At 33.7% G+C, this 16,668-nt stretch overlaps 1 protein-coding gene across 4 annotated transcripts; it reads right to left on the bottom strand.

Annotated features, from left to right (window-relative positions):
- Positions 1–309: 309 nt before the first annotated feature.
- LOC105118826 (valine--tRNA ligase, mitochondrial-like) lies at positions 310–13,888 on the bottom strand. Of its 4 annotated transcripts, none has more exons than XM_011016873.1 (27): positions 13,634–13,888; positions 12,632–12,722; positions 12,350–12,476; positions 11,091–11,174; positions 10,592–10,686; positions 9,852–9,943; positions 9,539–9,592; positions 9,221–9,273; positions 9,069–9,130; positions 8,733–8,808; positions 7,960–8,043; positions 7,617–7,765; positions 7,406–7,523; positions 7,174–7,290; positions 6,590–6,810; positions 5,947–6,036; positions 4,809–4,920; positions 4,452–4,562; positions 4,151–4,288; positions 3,989–4,039; positions 3,800–3,912; positions 3,038–3,185; positions 2,612–2,716; positions 2,389–2,490; positions 1,573–1,645; positions 1,217–1,383; positions 310–937 (listed from the first exon to the last, which is right to left on the bottom strand). In XM_011016873.1, exons 1-27 carry the CDS (start codon positions 13,788–13,790, stop codon positions 809–811), a joined length of 2,919 nt encoding a protein of 972 aa, XP_011015175.1. In that variant the 5' UTR covers positions 13,791–13,888; the 3' UTR covers positions 310–808. The 4 variants fall into 4 exon arrangements, with proteins under 4 accessions (XP_011015175.1, XP_011015176.1, XP_011015177.1 ...); XM_011016874.1 differs by having other exon boundaries at positions 2,407–2,490; XM_011016875.1 differs by having other exon boundaries at positions 6,731–6,810.
- Positions 13,889–16,668: the final 2,780 nt, after the last annotated feature.

Raw genomic sequence — 16,668 nt, 5'->3', positions numbered from 1 at the left:
GTCAAACTGACTTCGCAGTTTTTTGCTCGACTCTTCTATATATAATCCTCGAAGACTTAAAATACCTATCAAAATGTGTTTGATTGGTCTCGTTTCTTTCTTTTTATGAATTGGACGCGATGGTTTTATTAAGACAGTAAGAGTTAGGAATTTAACAAGAAAGAACTGTCAGCCAAGCAGCTATCCATCAACTATTTGGAATCATCTGATAGTGCTCCAGTGAATTTTGCCTCGTTCTTGATATATTTAACATTGATCAGGGAGAACATTCTTCAACTGCATTAAAATAGCCATCGGCAATACTCTTACTAGGTTTCAAGTCATCAAAGCTGAAAAAACTACCTGATCATGACGAGGCAAAATGGCAGATACATCCGCATAAAAGGTAAAATCTACGCAAGAATTAATGTTAATTGTACAATGTCAAAAGGTAACAGTAGGCCAAAATGACAGAACTGCTGCTGCTAAACGAATAGCTGTACATTTGGATGGCCAAGAATTCTATCAGTGACCTCTCGCACAAAAATAATAATGGATAGTAGCACGATCTCATATGCAATTTGTCAATACTTCTATCTCTACCAAGAAGCAAGGCAAAGCAATACTCAATTTATGCAGAACTTCCAGATATCGGACTGTCCACTATCCTGTCCAACTTCTTCTCCAAATGGTCATCCATAATTGCCATTGCCCCACCAGAAAGTAGATGGTGTGGATGTCAGATGGTTGTATGGAGCACTGGTCTTGCAATGAGGTGAATCCAATTTTGTGGATACATTGAGAACAAACGAAGTCTACCCCAGACAACCTATTGTGACACCAGAATAGAGGATTTTAGGAAAGCTAACCGGTTCTTGGTGAGTTTTATCTTCTCCTCTGCTTCTGCTGCCTTTTCTCGAACCCCACGGACAACATCCTCAGGAGCTTTCTCTACAAACTGGAGAGTGAGGCAGATTGTAAGCATATTGCACAAGTCCACATGTCAAGAGCTATGAAAAGTCATAACAGTTTCTAATTACATTAAGATGTGCTACGGCCTAGAAATTATAACCTTGGATTATGCATAATCCATAATAAGTATGGTTCAGCAATCCCTTATTGATTATTATTGTTATTATTTATTTATTATTATTATTATTATTTTTGGGGGTGGGGTGGTGTTCCGTGGAGATCTTTGGACATAAATGCATGTATATGTAAGAGCAGAAGTTTATACTTTCTGGGAATTGAGACGAGCAACAAGCCCGTCATACTCCACTTGCATCTTGGAGAGGCGCTTTGAAAGGCGTTCTGCTTCAACAGAGATATTGACCATATCTGCAAGAGGAAGGTAAGCTTCCAGTCCCTCACTAGCAACCAGATGTACCGACTGGTTTGCATCCCCTAAAGCACAATAGAATTTACATCCATTAGAATATGAAGTTCAAAGGCCAGTCATATAAGTGAAGTGAAAAAAAAAATGATAGAAGCAAAAATACTATACACGATTTATTTCTGTCCCATTGACAAGAAATAAAACAAAAGGCAGAAACAATGCACAAACAAGAAAAATTGATTGGGAAATAAACATGCCTGGAGGAGAATCTGCGAAATGGATATTTTGTAGATCTAGCCTGGAAAGAAGAGCTAAGACTTCCTTCTCGTTCTGCAATGACAGGTTAATGACGTGTGTATAAACAGTGTCTTGATAATCAAGTCTACTATTCAATCACCTTGCCTAAACATCTGTAGAATGCAAGTGAAGAATGCTATAGCAATGAAGTGTGTATAAACAGTGTTAAGAAATAGTAAGATGATCAATGGGCATATTACTTTTCCTTCTATCAAATAGAAAACATAATATTGATGAAAGAAACAGAGCTAAACAGATAATGAGAGTATATATCTCTATCATTCACAGCAATTTATATGAATGGTTGAGAGAGGACCATTTCAAGTTTCAGAATATAACTTGGAACTAGTTTTCATGATATGAAAGGGCATTTACAAGTTATAATCAGTTTGGGCAGCAGAAGCTTGAGAATCTATACGTGCAAGAGTTCTTCCTAGCTTTACTGAACAGAAGGCCAGCATGTTGCTGCATGTTTTATCTGTAGTCCTCTCTTTTCAGAATTTTTAACATCTCTACTGCACAAAGATTTCTTTTAGCCAGGGGGGACCCTGGCCATGAGCTCAGTAGGTGCTTGTAGAGGTGGGGAACAGAGACAGCATATGAGCCTATTGGAGTTGAAACGTATAAGGTTCAAATGTTACTATGCCAATCCAACAAAAATCAAGGACCAAGAAAGAATGCTTATATCCCTGCTTGAATATGCAACTAAAGCTCTAGTTAGAACAGCACACTCATGCCCACCTAAAAGACAGTTTAAGAAAATAGAGTGCACTTACAGATATATATTGCATGACTTCTTCACTTGCAACTATAGATGCAGATATACGCTTGGCTGGCTCAACTGAGTATTCTGCTCGAGCATTGCGGATTGCTCTAGTCTAATTCACATGAGAAGATGAAATCATTATGCTTGTACTAAAAACAGATGAGAAATAAATATAAAATTTTTCACAGGATGGCAATTGAGTGTACAAGAAATGAAAGTAGTTGTGTACTCACCAAAGCTTGGAAATTTTCAAATTTTTTTATGGAGTTGGGAAACCGTGGAAGTGAAGTCTGGGGCCAAGGAGACACTATAAGTGCTTCTTTTGGGCCGGGGAGTGCCTGTAAATAAATTGGAGGATGTCAAGAATAAAAAAAAAGCATCATACAGTTGTTGCATCTGTACCAAGTTAACAAAGTGACATCACAAGGAACATATTGTATCAGTTTCAAACTCAAAGAAATGATATTTTAAACTCAAACACATAATATCAACTTCTAAAATAAAAGCAGTGATCTTTAAACTCAAATCTCAACACAGTCACTCAAATGAGTCCAGTTGAATTAAAATAAAAGATGGACTGAGAAGAGATATTGATGTAACCTCTAACCAATAAAGCTTTGAGCAGAGTTGAAATGATTTATATGCTACAAAATTGTTACCTGCCATAGTTCTTCAGTGACAAATGGCATGAATGGATGTAGCAATTTCAATACATTTTTGAAAACATACAATAGAACCGCCTGTGCCTCTGAACAAGCTGAATCAGCTCCAGACTGGTAAAGGCGAGCTTTACTGGCTTCAATATACCTGGCCAAGGTATATCAAAAGAAAGCTAATTATGGATTATAAATTAAGATAACAAGCACCGCATATACCTAGAGTTCCACACCCAGTGCACATAATGTGGCAAACAAGATTCCAAGGATTCCCCTGGTTTTATCACAAATATAAATGATGCACAAGTATGAATGCATGCACATGTTTTTGCATCATATGGATATGTGCCAAATAGGAAAAAACTATGAGTTTCACCAATAAAGAATGACAAAACAAAACAAAGAACTGCTGACATTTGCCCACTTTGTGAATCCAACATTTTAAGGGATCAATTGTCACTTTATCTAAAACATTTGTTCTGAAAACTAGCTGGATAATTAATGAAATTCTTATTCTTCAAAACAGAAATTTAAAAGGCTGACAACCATGTGACATAGATCATACATACATGTACTAAATCTCAACCACTATATTTTGTCAAAGGTGCAGCCTCTCCCTTATATCAAATGCTTTGTATTGTGATGTTTAAATTGAAGGCTCATGTTTAAGATTCCAGGATCGGGAAATTTATTCATCATCTAATGTGCCTCTATTCAAATAAAGATAAATACTTTTCAGAAACAAACTAGATAGATTTAATGTACCAATCAGCAAAATCACTCCAGAAGAAATCATATATTTCCCTCCCAACATCTCCAAAGAAAAACTTATCATAGCTAGCTGTGACCATGTCAATAAGCACATGAAGTTCTGACACCTGAAATTAAATGAGGTCATTAGTTTAACTATAGGTATTTGACAACGGACACGATGCCTCATAGCAATTTTCTTACCACCCAACATTCTGGTAAAGGTAGCCTGAGAACAGACTCCTCTTCGTCAAACTGCAAAAGGAATAAAATTGGTTCAGTTTACTGAACAGGGCAATTCCTACAGTAAGCATGGAAAACGTGACCAAAAAAAAACCCATGTCCTCTCATAGAGGGCAAACAGACCTTACAATTCTTTATAGCTTCCCAAGCAGATACATCAGTTTGACTAGGCATATTCTGTAGCACAAACTTGCCCGCATTCCATAGTTTGTTGGTGAAGGCCTTGTTGGCAGTCAACCTCTCAGTAGACAAATTAAGGTCCTGGGTCAAAAGTAAGTATTTAGTAAACGAACAGCATCTGATGTAAGCTTGAAATCATCCACTGAAAAGGAAGGTAGACAGGCTGCATATATATATATATATATATAAGATGCCATTAAGTCTTGAAGGAGCAGTTTCAAGGATTATAAGAAAAGAAAGCAACCTGGCCAGCAGTTCCTAGAGAAATAGTGAATCGTAGAGCATCAGTGCCAAACTCTTTGATTGTATCAAGGGGATCTATTACGTTACCAAGTGTTTTGGACATTTTCCGTCCCTGAAAAAAAGACAATAGGATTTGGAGGTAAAAGTGAGGATAATACATGCAAGCTAAACTATTGGAACAGCAACCGAGTAAAATGTTAATAATCACAACAGAAAAGCCAACGTTGGTCAGTAATCCTTGCAGTAATTATTTTTCCATTGTCTTCATAAGACATGAGATGCTGTACATATCCATGAAACTGTACAAGGATTTATGAACCAATACATGCATATGAAAAAAACTACACACTTTACTAACCTGTGAGTCCCGGATAAGCCCATGAAGATAAACATATGAGAATGGAACAGTCCCAGTAAACTCAATTCCCATCATGACCATCCTTGCCACCCAAAAGAACAAAATGTCATGCCTGTTCAAACAACAGAAACAAGTGTCAATGGCAGCAATCAAGAAGTAACAGATAAGCCCATGGAGGAGGAAATCTGACAACAATGAAAAGGCAAACAGTGACAATAAAAGCCATATTATCAAATGAGAAAAAAGAAAAAGAAAAAGAATTCATTGGTATTAAAAATGGTTCCCCACAACAGGAAAGACAGTCATCTCGTTATGAAGCCAGAAGGCAGGTAAATCACCAAAACTCTTAACATCGTCAAATAGATAAAACTGACTATGTTATGACTCGGGCATGGTTCTACCAAGACAGGTGCCGGAAGGAAAGGTTTTGAGAAAGTTCTGCCCTTGAACATTTTCCCATGATGTGGTTCGTCGAAAAGAAAAAATGAGCACTAGTTACTGCAAGCCAAAACTTTTATGGTGTTTTTACCATCGTGTCAAGAAAATAACTGATTATTATTCACTTCTTTAATGCTGCAAATTGTTTCCAGCCTATCTTATACCAACAAAGTTAGCACCCGTAGTCAATAATTATGATGCAGAATATATATTCCATCAGAGTTGGCAGAAAATTATCAGCAAAAGCCAAATCATAGCAGCAATGCACTAACAAGAAAACCATGACTAATTCTGTGATGAAAAGATACAATTTTGAACACTCTCCTGTTCACTGTCCATGTCCACTCTATAAACAAGTTTGAACACTCTCCTGTTCACTGTCCATGTTCACTCTATAAACGAGTAAGGGCACAATATACAACCCAAAACACCAAAAGCTATTTTGCTCCATATTCAGCGTGTCATAGATTGAGGCTTGGATGCCAAGCACTCTGAATATTCTTTTAAAACTGACCAGGTTAATTCAAAGTTTCAAACTCCCCACTCAGCCAAACTGGTTAAAAAGTATCAATCCAACTTAAATGTTTCAAAAAATGATTAAACTACAACCAAGATAAAAGGACAAAAAACAAACCAAAGTAGCAAGCCAAAGGACAAAAAACAAACCAAAGTAGCAAGAGTCAGCAAGAGAAGAACATACCCAGTTTCAAGCATTGTTGTAGGATAAAACTTCTTAAAATCCTCTGCTGAAACATCTGGCCAACCAAGAGTACTGAATGGCCATAGAGCGCTGAAGATGGAAGTTGAATAAATGAGGCTAAGGAGAAGGAAATTCACTTCATTTTACAATGATAATTCCATGGGATTATGTGGAAAAGGTAATTCCAGTTACCCATGGGTTCTTATGAAATTATTAGAAAGTGATGAAAGATCCAAAATTCCCTCAAACAAAAATTAAATGATTGATTAAAGCATGCAGGAGATAGGAATAATCATCAAGGTTTCCACAATGTACAGAAATGGCACAGATTTATTATCCACGCATAATCTGAGGTAACTATCTTTTTTAGCAATCTTTATCCCTGTATCTAACCAGCTAGATTATCTAAGAGAAAAACTGTTTGGGGGGAGTGGGATTGACTGAAAGAAGAAAAGCCCATGCAGAAGAAAGTTTGGTGCTTATTCTTCGCTGTTGGCACTTCTGGAATCCGAGTCAAAACCATTTGCTGCTCTAGACATTTCCAAGAGAAAGTCATTGATCGATTAAACTCTTCTATCTTTTAGTATAGAATTTAAGTATTGATAATAAGAGATAACAGATTGTGACTCATTGAAAAACAAACCTTGAAAACCAAGTATCCAGAACATCTGGATCTTGATAAATTTCGACATTTTTCCCATACTTCTCATGAGCTTTCTCAAGAGCTTCATCAGCATTCCTTGCAACTATGTAATCTTCTTCACAGTTTTTTCCTACAATGTACCACACAGGTATGCGGTGCCCCCACCATAGCTGTCTGCTTATACACCAGTCCTTGATGTTTGACAGCCAATGATTATAAATCTGTCATCAGCAAAAAGAAAGTTGTAAAAAAAGCACTTGACACCGAGTATAGTAAATACTAAAGTGGCTTCAAATAAATAATCACAGGCTGACAGAATAAAAGGAAACTAATGACACAATGATACCCAGGTTGATGTATATTGCTTCAAGATTAATAACAATTTACATGGTTATGGAGGACAAGATAGGCCACATAGAAAAACTAATATCAAGCAGGATAGCAACTTACAGAAATTGGAAACTACTGGGATAGAAGGCTCAGAAAAGAGTCAATTTTTAAGCAAGCATGAGAGTAAGTCTAGCTGATCAACATACAAATCAAATGCAGACAAAAATGACAGAATTTGTCTTAATCTTGCATACCTTCTCAAATCTTTCAGGCATTATGGTTAACTCTCCTTTTTCAACAGCCCGAAGAGCCTTCTCAGCCAAGGGCTCCATGGTAACAAACCACTGTTTACTTACCAAAGGCTCAATTATCTATAAGAGGGGAAACAAACATCATGACATTAAAACTGCCAGTTAAAGCATTTTTTCACCTAAATTTAAATCCTCAATATTTGGAAGGGCATATGTAAAGACAGTATTAACGCACTTCTCCTCCACGTTGGGATCTAGGAACCCTTAAATTGTGCGGCTCCTTTTTGATAGCTAACCCGGTCTCCTCAAGTTCTGACCACAGTTTTTTCCGTGCCTCAAATCGATCGAGACCACTAACATTCCAAGATTTGTTTCCGCATGTTAGGCAAATATAAATTCTCCAGCACATAAATTCTTCAACATAAGATAATTATTTCAAGTCTCACCAGTACAATCCAGCAACCTCATTAAGGGTTCCATCCTTATTCATCACATTAAGAATAGGGAGACCAAGCTTTCTAGCAAGATAGTAATCATTATGATCATGTCCTGGGCTTATCTTCAACACACCAGTCCCAAAGTCTTTGTCAACATGCTGCCAAAATAGCAATCGGGTTATTTTCCAGAAACTTTAAACTTGCTTGAAAGAACACAAGTCCAGGTTATAGGTGCATGGTTGACACAAATTCAACAATTACAGAACAGTAGGGGAATTACCAAGAAAAATATATCATGAAAAACAGCTAAAACAAAGCAAAATGCACCAAGTATCATAAAGCATGCTTTTACCCTGTCAGCGATGATAGGTACATGGCGGCCATATGTCATGGGTACAATTGCCATCTTCCCAATAAACTTAGAATAGCGGTCATCCTGCATAACAAATATATATAATAATGTATATCAAGTTATCAGAACTTATGTAGACCTGAGTCTCATAAAACTGTATATAAGAGAGTGGATTAAACAACTAACTAAATCACAAGACATTTTATGATATCTGAGCCACCTCCAAACTGTAAATACTACAAGTAGCTTATCTGTGAAGTGCTTCAGTTTTACCACAAGAAAGAGAATAGTAGTACATCTATTTCATCTTTTGTTTCAGATTAAAAAACTAGGATATTTCTGTGACTAAAGAATGCATGGATATGCATCTCCACAAAATTGTTCAGTAAATAATATCCACACTGAAATTATGGAAATAAAACCCCGAGGTTTAGTTAGAGGGCTTGCACACCTTATCACAATTAGAATGACCATTATACTGTTAGATCCTCAAAAATCTTGAATAATAATAAGAACTGGTTGATTGTTATTTTTTTTCCCCTTTTCCTGTGATATGGCAACAAAATTATTGTCAATGTTTCACACGCTTCTAATGATGAAAATTGACAAATTTTTGGACAGCTTATCACCATGTTGGTACTTATTAACCTATGCAATGATAAGGTATGTTCCTTAAATTTAGGATCTAAACAATCGATTGAATAACTATGTTACTTTGTGTCCTAGTGTGATAGTTTAAATAGTTAATGTAGATTGCATAATTATGCCCCTACCTTGGGATTCACAGCAATAGCTACATCACCAAATAAAGTCTCAGGCCGTGTTGTTGCTACTGTCAAGAAGTCACTCCTACAAAAGGAAGTATAAAAATTCCAATTTGCATACTGTAGCAATCTTCTAGAAGCTGTGGCAACATGGTCAAGTTCACGAAGCAGTAATTTCAGAAGTACAAGAATGCAAGCAGATCAAATCACCGACACAGTACCCAGATAGTAAAAAATATGTTATAAGAGCAAAAACAAAGCAGTACTTTTATTGATGAGCTGTTAGACATCATTTACTTACAGAGGAAAAGAAGAAATAGTACAAGTGAAATCTCTGATACTTACTGTCCAGCAACTCGATACTTGATGTGATATAAAGTGCCAGGTTCCTCAGAATATTCTACTTCCTAAACACAAATAAAAAGAACTTGTGTCAAACTATATTATTTTTCACAATAACAGCAATCAATTGAAGCTGTAACCCAAAAACAGCATACCAAGTCTGAAACAGCAGTCTGTAGATTAGGAGACCAGTTAACCAAATACGAGCCTGGAAGAAAGTACAAATTTCGTGAACTATTTATCAAAGCAACCAATCACTGTTTAATATCCTAAATAGTAGAATACCCTGCACAGTTAAATACACAAACTGAAAACAGGAAGCAGAAAGCAGAAAGGAGCCCCCTACTCTTTAGCACCAATGAACTGGTTTAATCTTGTAAACAGGATCAGACTGCAAGAATGTGGATCCCCCAACCCCTTTCCCCTTTAGTGGAAAAAAAGAAAAAAGAGTTCAACCAATAAAAGTATGATACCTTGATAGATTAGGCCTTTCTCATGAAGCTTGATAAAAGCCTCAATCACAGATTCTGCAAAATTAGAAAAAATGGTGTGAGAATAAGGGAATATCTGATAAATGCAGTTTTAGAAGGCACATAAGAGGTGCTTGTCAGGTACAAAAGCATGAGGAGTCCTTTTTCAAATGAAAGTCAAACAATGAGCAGAGAAAAAAAAGAAGAGATAGATGGCACCCTAGCACTTTAACACTACCCATAAACTATCCCCAGTCAGATACAGTTTTCTAGATTGGCCACTGTTCTACTTCTGCCAGTAAGAAAACTGCCTTACGACTTAGCTGCTCATCAAGGGTGAAACGCTCTCTGGTCCAATCACAGGAAGCACCGAGTCTCTTAATCTGATTTGTAATAGTTCCACCATATCTGAAATCATAACAAGTCAAGTCAAGGAAAAAAGAAAAAAACCATAGGAGGTGGGGTGCCCTGAAAACTGAAGCAACAGCAAACTTAGCAGTAGAAGTAATCTGAAGTTGGATAGGCAACCTTCAAATTTCAACTTTTTTTTTTTTTTTTTTGTCAGCGGGACAAGGACCTACTGAAGAAATTAAAGATGAAAGAAGAAAGGAGGCAGTCATAAGAAACAAAGAAGCTGAGCAACAATTAGCAAACTTTAATTTTAGAATCTATAGAAGGGTGTGGTTTGTTTTTCAGATCTCAAAACAAATGTATTAAAAACATAATAATCAACAAAAGCATTCATACCACAAAAACATGCAGACCACTGCCTAAATTTGATCTCCAACAACACATTACTTGTCACCTAATAGCTTAATTTCTATTAAATGTCATTACCACTTCAATTTTTATGCCCCCAATCCTCAGAAGTTCCCTTTGATTCTTTTGATTACACGTGGTCTATAAATATTTTTGGAATCAGAAACATGTGGCCAAAAATTGAAAGCTGGAAAAAAGAAAAAAAGATGTCCAACACAGAAGAAGGTAATGCCGTGCTCAATCAGAAAACATAGGTCATGTAAAGAATTAAAACAGGAGTAAGTGTGGGATAAATACTTCTCTTTCCACTCCCAAACTCGTTTTGTGAACTCATCTCTGCTCAGATCAGTCCTTTTGATTCCTTCAGATGCAAGCATTTTCTCAACAACCAACTGAGAAAAGAAGTGCATTTATTCAAAACATACAAGCAATTCAAGCAACATTACATCAGAAACTTATCGCCAAAATCACAAGTAACAGGAAAAGAAATGGAAAGACTGAAAATAAATACCCCAAAAGTACGTCAAATCTGATTTAAGAGTGAAATACAGCATACCCCAAAAGTACGTCAAATCTGATTTATTAAGATCTCTATACAAACAGTTTAAGAGGGAGGCCTCATTTCACCAAGAAATACAGCTAAAAAGTTAGGGAACAAAGTTAAGGAGAAGCTCCAACACTAACAATAGTTTTATGGAAGAATAAGTGAAAAATGGAATTTTTTCTGTTAAAATTCCCCATTAGGAGAATCAATCAATACACTAATATCAGTAAAATAGTCAGTCCATAGACAAACCTGAGTTGCAATACCGGCATGATCAGTACCAGGAAGCCACAGTGTTGGTCTTCCCTTCATACGATTGTATCTAACCATGATATCCTAACCAAAAAGGTCACCAAGTTAGGCAAGGGAAGAAAATTCAAAAGGCAGAAAAGGTGATATACGACAGACTGCAGGGAAAATGTAAATGTAATCATGATATACAAAAAGCACACCACTTAATATTTATCAAACTCAGTTCTCCAGATTGATTAAAATGAATCAAGAGCATAATATCATGCTGAAATGTCTGTAAAATGGTAAGTGTCCTCTGCATATACCATGTATCGAAAAATTTAAATTGGTGTTGATGACATAGGATGAGATGGCCAGAAAAACCTATCAAATAATTGATGCAAAATATTAAAGGGAGGTTTAAAGAGAAAAGTTAACAGAAAAGCAAACGAAAGGGTTTGATAAACTTGGTGTTCTTATGCATAAACATACTCCATCCATGAACCTTAATTTTATTTGTGGGTTTTAACATTTGCCTTCCTTGAGACAAGCACCTTTTTCTACATTCTTCTAGCATTATTCACAGTAAACGTCAGCAGTTTAGGTGCCTTTATATCATCTGCTTTTGCTATTAACTTTAGATGATAAAATTCAGACAGAATCATTCCATGTTACATCACTTATATCTTACTATCAAAATATTGCTCATTCACTTAGCCCTTGAACCCCACTATTAGAACCATAAAGTTATGATATTTGCTTCTTTTATTTTTTATTTTTTTAACAATACTTCAACTATCTTTTCTGCATGCCATATAACTAGCAACTACTGCTAAGATTTTTCACTATAACTGAGTCATCAACCCATTTTCACCCTGAAACACAATGTGGTCAATTTTCTTCATAAATGACTAGAGTCAGACAATGTGTTATATAATTAATGACTACGTAATTCAATGATCAAATAATGGGTAAGTACATCAACAAGGGTGTAATGCCCGTAGTGAGATATCATTTCCATCTATCATTTAGAAGGATGACCTAAGGAGACAAACTAGGTGCTTGCACACTGCATAAAGCCCCCCACCAACACACATGCCCCCCTTTTCCTAACCTGATCTAAACAATGTTGTTGAATGATGGAAAGTCAGCAAGACCATTACCAAACAACTGAACTAAGTGGTGGCTCAAAAGCTGTAGTGTGGTCCTACTATGGTGTACAGGAAAGATAAGTGAAAACTCAAGTTATAAATCAATTAGTTTAAATTCAGTTCCACAACCTCAAGAGTCACAAACATTGCATGCCCCATGTGCAACGAACCAGTAACATTTGGAGGTGGCATTGATACCACAAAAGGATCACTCCCCCGGTCAAAAGTTGGCTTAAAAAATCCTTGAGATTCCCACCTAGCATCCAACAATTAAGATGATGTTACCGCTGAAAGAACATATGCTAAGACACATTAAGAAGTAGCACAGCACCATTTGCATATGAGAATACCATCAAGTAAAACATTTACAAAATGTAAGATGAAATTAGAGTATGTTCAAAAGAACAGTACCAATTGTATATTCGTTCTTCTGAAGAAAAATCAAACGACTTTGCATTTTCTGGAGAAGTAAATACACCATGTTCTGTTGCAGCAGCAGCAACTGAAAAGCAATAAGAAATGTGAATAAGCTCCCAAAACAAATTATATAAACAAAACAAGTACTAGTTTGCTTAAATCCCAATTTTTCTCTTCAACAAATTCACCAACCAAGAGATAAAAACAAATTATATAAACAAAACAAGTACTAGTTTGCTTAAATCCCAATTTTTCTCTTCAACAAATTCACAAACCAAGAGATAAAACATACATTTTTTACGTAATTTCCATTTTCAGTTCTTTACATTGTTAGTTATCTGATACTTCTAGTGATCTAAAGTCATAGGAAATGCTATAACAGGCTTCAGTCTGTTTCACTTGATCTTCAACGACCCTTGGTCTTGTATTTTTTTATCATTTTTGCAACTTCAATTCACCCTTTGATCCTCTCTTCGATACCAATTTGTCAAGAACTTAGGAATTTAACCCTCGACAGTTATGATTATGACAGAAAAAACCTAGAGAGAGAGAAGAGTAACTTCTGTATTGTATTCTACTATGCAAATTCTGTTACAGCAATCACTCCTTTATACACTACCAGTTTTGGCGGGAAGAAACCAACCAGCTATCTTTCACAACTAATCAACTAAGTGCATTGATATGCTAACATACTACTAACCCTCATTAACACTCAACGCAGTCAATTATTATCAGCAGTTGATTGCATCAGGCTGCTAACAATATCAAAAGGTTCAGGCTTTGCGATTTCAATTTCTCTTGGACAGAAGTAAAACCCATTTAAAATCAAATATTACTTAACAAGAGAAGAAACTCATTTTCTATTACCCACAAATTTGAAGCTCCAAGCTTCACATAATCCAAAGTATCAAACTTTATGGTCCCAAATTAGGGGATTAAAAGATTGTATAATTTAAAGTTTCAAACTTTAAAAAGATTTAATGATGATGGGATTACCTGTAAGGAATCTGAGTTTCGTGAGAAGAGGGAAAGGGAAGTGAGAGAACTTGATGGGACAGTGGCGTCGTTTAGAGAAGAGAAGAGGGTTGAGTCTGTGAGCAGAGGAACAGGAAGAGAGGAGAAACGGAGAAGAGAGTGTCATTTGAAGTGTCATGTTTTGATGGGAATGTGAAAATAGATGGTGGGTTTTGGAGAAGCGAAGGGCAGGAAGGGAAGGGAAGGGAAGGGATAAACCCTGTGAAGGGAGGGGGAGATGTGAATAATCATTGAAATATAAGGTTTTTTTTTTTTTAAATATTGCATTTGAAATCTAAATAAAAGAATTAACAAGAAATTTAAAACGAAAAACGCCCACATGGGTCAAGGGACAGCCCGCATAGCTGGTCCCTGTTTTTTTAATACAACATCCTAATATTTTTTTCAAAAAACTACTTGCCCATATTTATTGGAGTTTTATATCCGAAAAATATATATTTTTATTTATTTTGATTCTAAAATACCTTACAAATAAGTTTAATACCTAAATAAATTAATTTTTTAATTAAAAAATATCTTTAAATTGCTTCCACAAATTCAATTCACACAAAAATTATCTGTCAATTTTAATCAAGGTTTTCAAGCAAGTTAAAAATATAAAAATATCCACACAAAACTTTGCGTTATCTAATAAAATTTATTATTAACATCATGATTAATCTATTTTATAGTTAAAATATAGCGAATAACTTTCTTTTCCTTTCACTATTATCTAAAGAGTTTCTTTCTTATTTCTTAAATTTAGAAATTAAAAAATAAAAAAAAATAAATTTTTGAGTCAAAACAATAATTATAAAAACTATAAGAATTATAAAAAAAGAACAAAGTTGGTGTGTCAAAAATTACTTTTTCACTTGAATGTGTGATTAGTTAGGGGTTTTTTTTTATTTTATGTATTGATTTTTTTTTGTTGATTTTTGCTTTTATGAAATAAATTTTAACAAATTAATCATTAAATTGATTATAAAAAATGCAATTAAAAAATAGAATAAAATTAAAAAATATATAGTTAATTGTATAATGAAATACCTAGCCCTTTCCATTTCTTTACTGGAAAGTAATTTTTTTAAGTGAATTTCAGAAAAGTAAATTTCAGGAAAGTAAATTATTTTCTAATATTTGGTAGTGCAATGAAAAATAAATTAGAAAACACTTTCCAGTACTTGGTTATGTCATGAAAAATGAGTTGGAAAACAACTTGTTAATATTTTATTTTTCTCAAGCTTATTAAAATAATGAGAAACAAATCTTACAAATTAAAAAGCTGAATGTGAATGAAATTAAAAAAAAATATAATTTCATAAATTATCTCAAATAAAATAAATAATAATCAAAATAATATAGATCAAATCTAAAAAAAAAAGATGAAGAAATTAAAATAATAATAATAATTAACATCTCATAAATTATTTCAAATAAAATAAGTAACAATAAAAAACATAAGAACCAAATATGATAAATAAAAAAATTTAATAAAAAAAATAATAGGAAAAAAGTAAATAATAATTATAAAAATAAAAATCAAAGTTAATATAAAAATTAAATTTTAAGAGATGAAAATAAAAAATAAATATTTAAAACAAAATATATAAAACAATTAAAAGTTTGAGAACCAAATTTGATACATTCAGCAAATAATATGATATTTTTAAATTTTTTTACAATTTGTGAAAAGTGTTTTCCCTCAAATTTTCTAGAAAAATATTTTTTTAGAAATCAAGCCAAATTTTTCTTTAACTAAAAAATATTTTTTATAATTATTTTTTTTAATGACAAATAAATATAAAAAAATTAAAAAATAATTTTTAAAAAAATAATTTCATAAAACAAACATAATCTTGTAATCTAATGTTAATGACGTTACTGGCAGGCTAGCATGACTTTGTTGATAAATACTTAAGAAATTTAAAGAACTAATTGAAAGCATGTATAAAAAGGAGACGAACCGATAATTATGATGATGTGTTCCTTTGTTTAGTGGGACAAGAGCACTTCACCAACGTATCTAATAATTTATCTAATAGACAAATAGTATGATTTTATATAGTATAGTTTATTAAATTAAAATATATAGTGGGTTTTCTGTAACAATACTTACAATGCACCGGGGGTGTAATAATGCTTTGTGAGTTTATTATTTTTTTATCATTTTTTTTTATTTGATTTTGTCATTTTACATTACATTAATTTAAAATTAAAATTTATAATTTCTTTCAGTTATCTTGGTATATAAAACAAATCCAATGCTAGATTGTAACTAGTTTATAATTTTGTTGATTCAAAATAATCTAAACTTTAGGGACCATATTAAAACTTAAGCAAATTTACAACCTTTTTAAGCTAGCTAGACGATGGACAGATGGTTCACGCATGTAATCCTAGTGCTAGTATGTGGTAAAAGTTGTCGCCCAGTTATTGTGCGCGCGCATTCCTCCGAGCTCCCAAGATGGTCTTCTACAATGCCGGTGGAATCGTTTAGACAGTGGCATATTTATGAAGCGACATCTATTGGTGTAGCTTTGATGATGATGATGATGATGATGATGGTTATTATTATTATTTTTTATTTTTTTATGGGTTAGTTGTTTGACTTTTTTTAAAATAGAATATTAAATTAAATTTTTATTTTTTTAATTTTTATTTTTTTTATTATTCAATATTACATTGATAAAAAATTAAAATTTGTAATTTTTTCAGTTTGCTTTTTATAAATAATTTCAATCTTATGATCTGGGTTATAAGTTTAATAGGCCATTCAAGTTTACTTGTATTATTTTTTTAATTGATTTCTTTTTTTATTTCATTTTTCTACATTGAGTTAATTAAAAATTGAGTTTTATAAAAAAAATATAGGTTATTATGATCTCAAAATTTGAATAACGGATTTGACTGATTAACTCGGATTGACTTAAATTATTTTTTATTTTTAATTTTATTCTTTAACGTTATATTGGATTGAAATATTTTTTTTTTCTATTTATTTTAAATGTAAATAT

The sequence above is a fragment of the Populus euphratica genome, unplaced genomic scaffold, assembly GCF_000495115.2.
Source record: "Populus euphratica unplaced genomic scaffold, PopEup_1.0 scaffold2262.1, whole genome shotgun sequence".
Classification (NCBI taxonomy): Eukaryota; Viridiplantae; Streptophyta; class Magnoliopsida; order Malpighiales; family Salicaceae; genus Populus; species Populus euphratica.
Note: the sequence above shows the minus strand (reverse complement) of the source record. Positions and strands in the feature narration are given on the sequence as shown.

Excerpts from the sequence above, each read along its gene's own strand:
- LOC105118826 (XM_011016873.1), bottom strand. The coding sequence starts at position 13,790 with ATGACACTTCAAATGACACTCTCTTCTCCGTTTCTCCTCTCTTCCTGT. Across the intron at positions 12,477-12,631 it reads GAAGAACGAATATACAATTG|GTGGGAATCTCAAGGATTTT; the intron begins GTACTGTTCTTT and ends GTTGGATGCTAG. Across the intron at positions 3,913-3,988 it reads CTTTACCAGAATGTTGGGTG|GTGTCAGAACTTCATGTGCT; the intron begins GTAAGAAAATTG and ends ATTTAATTTCAG.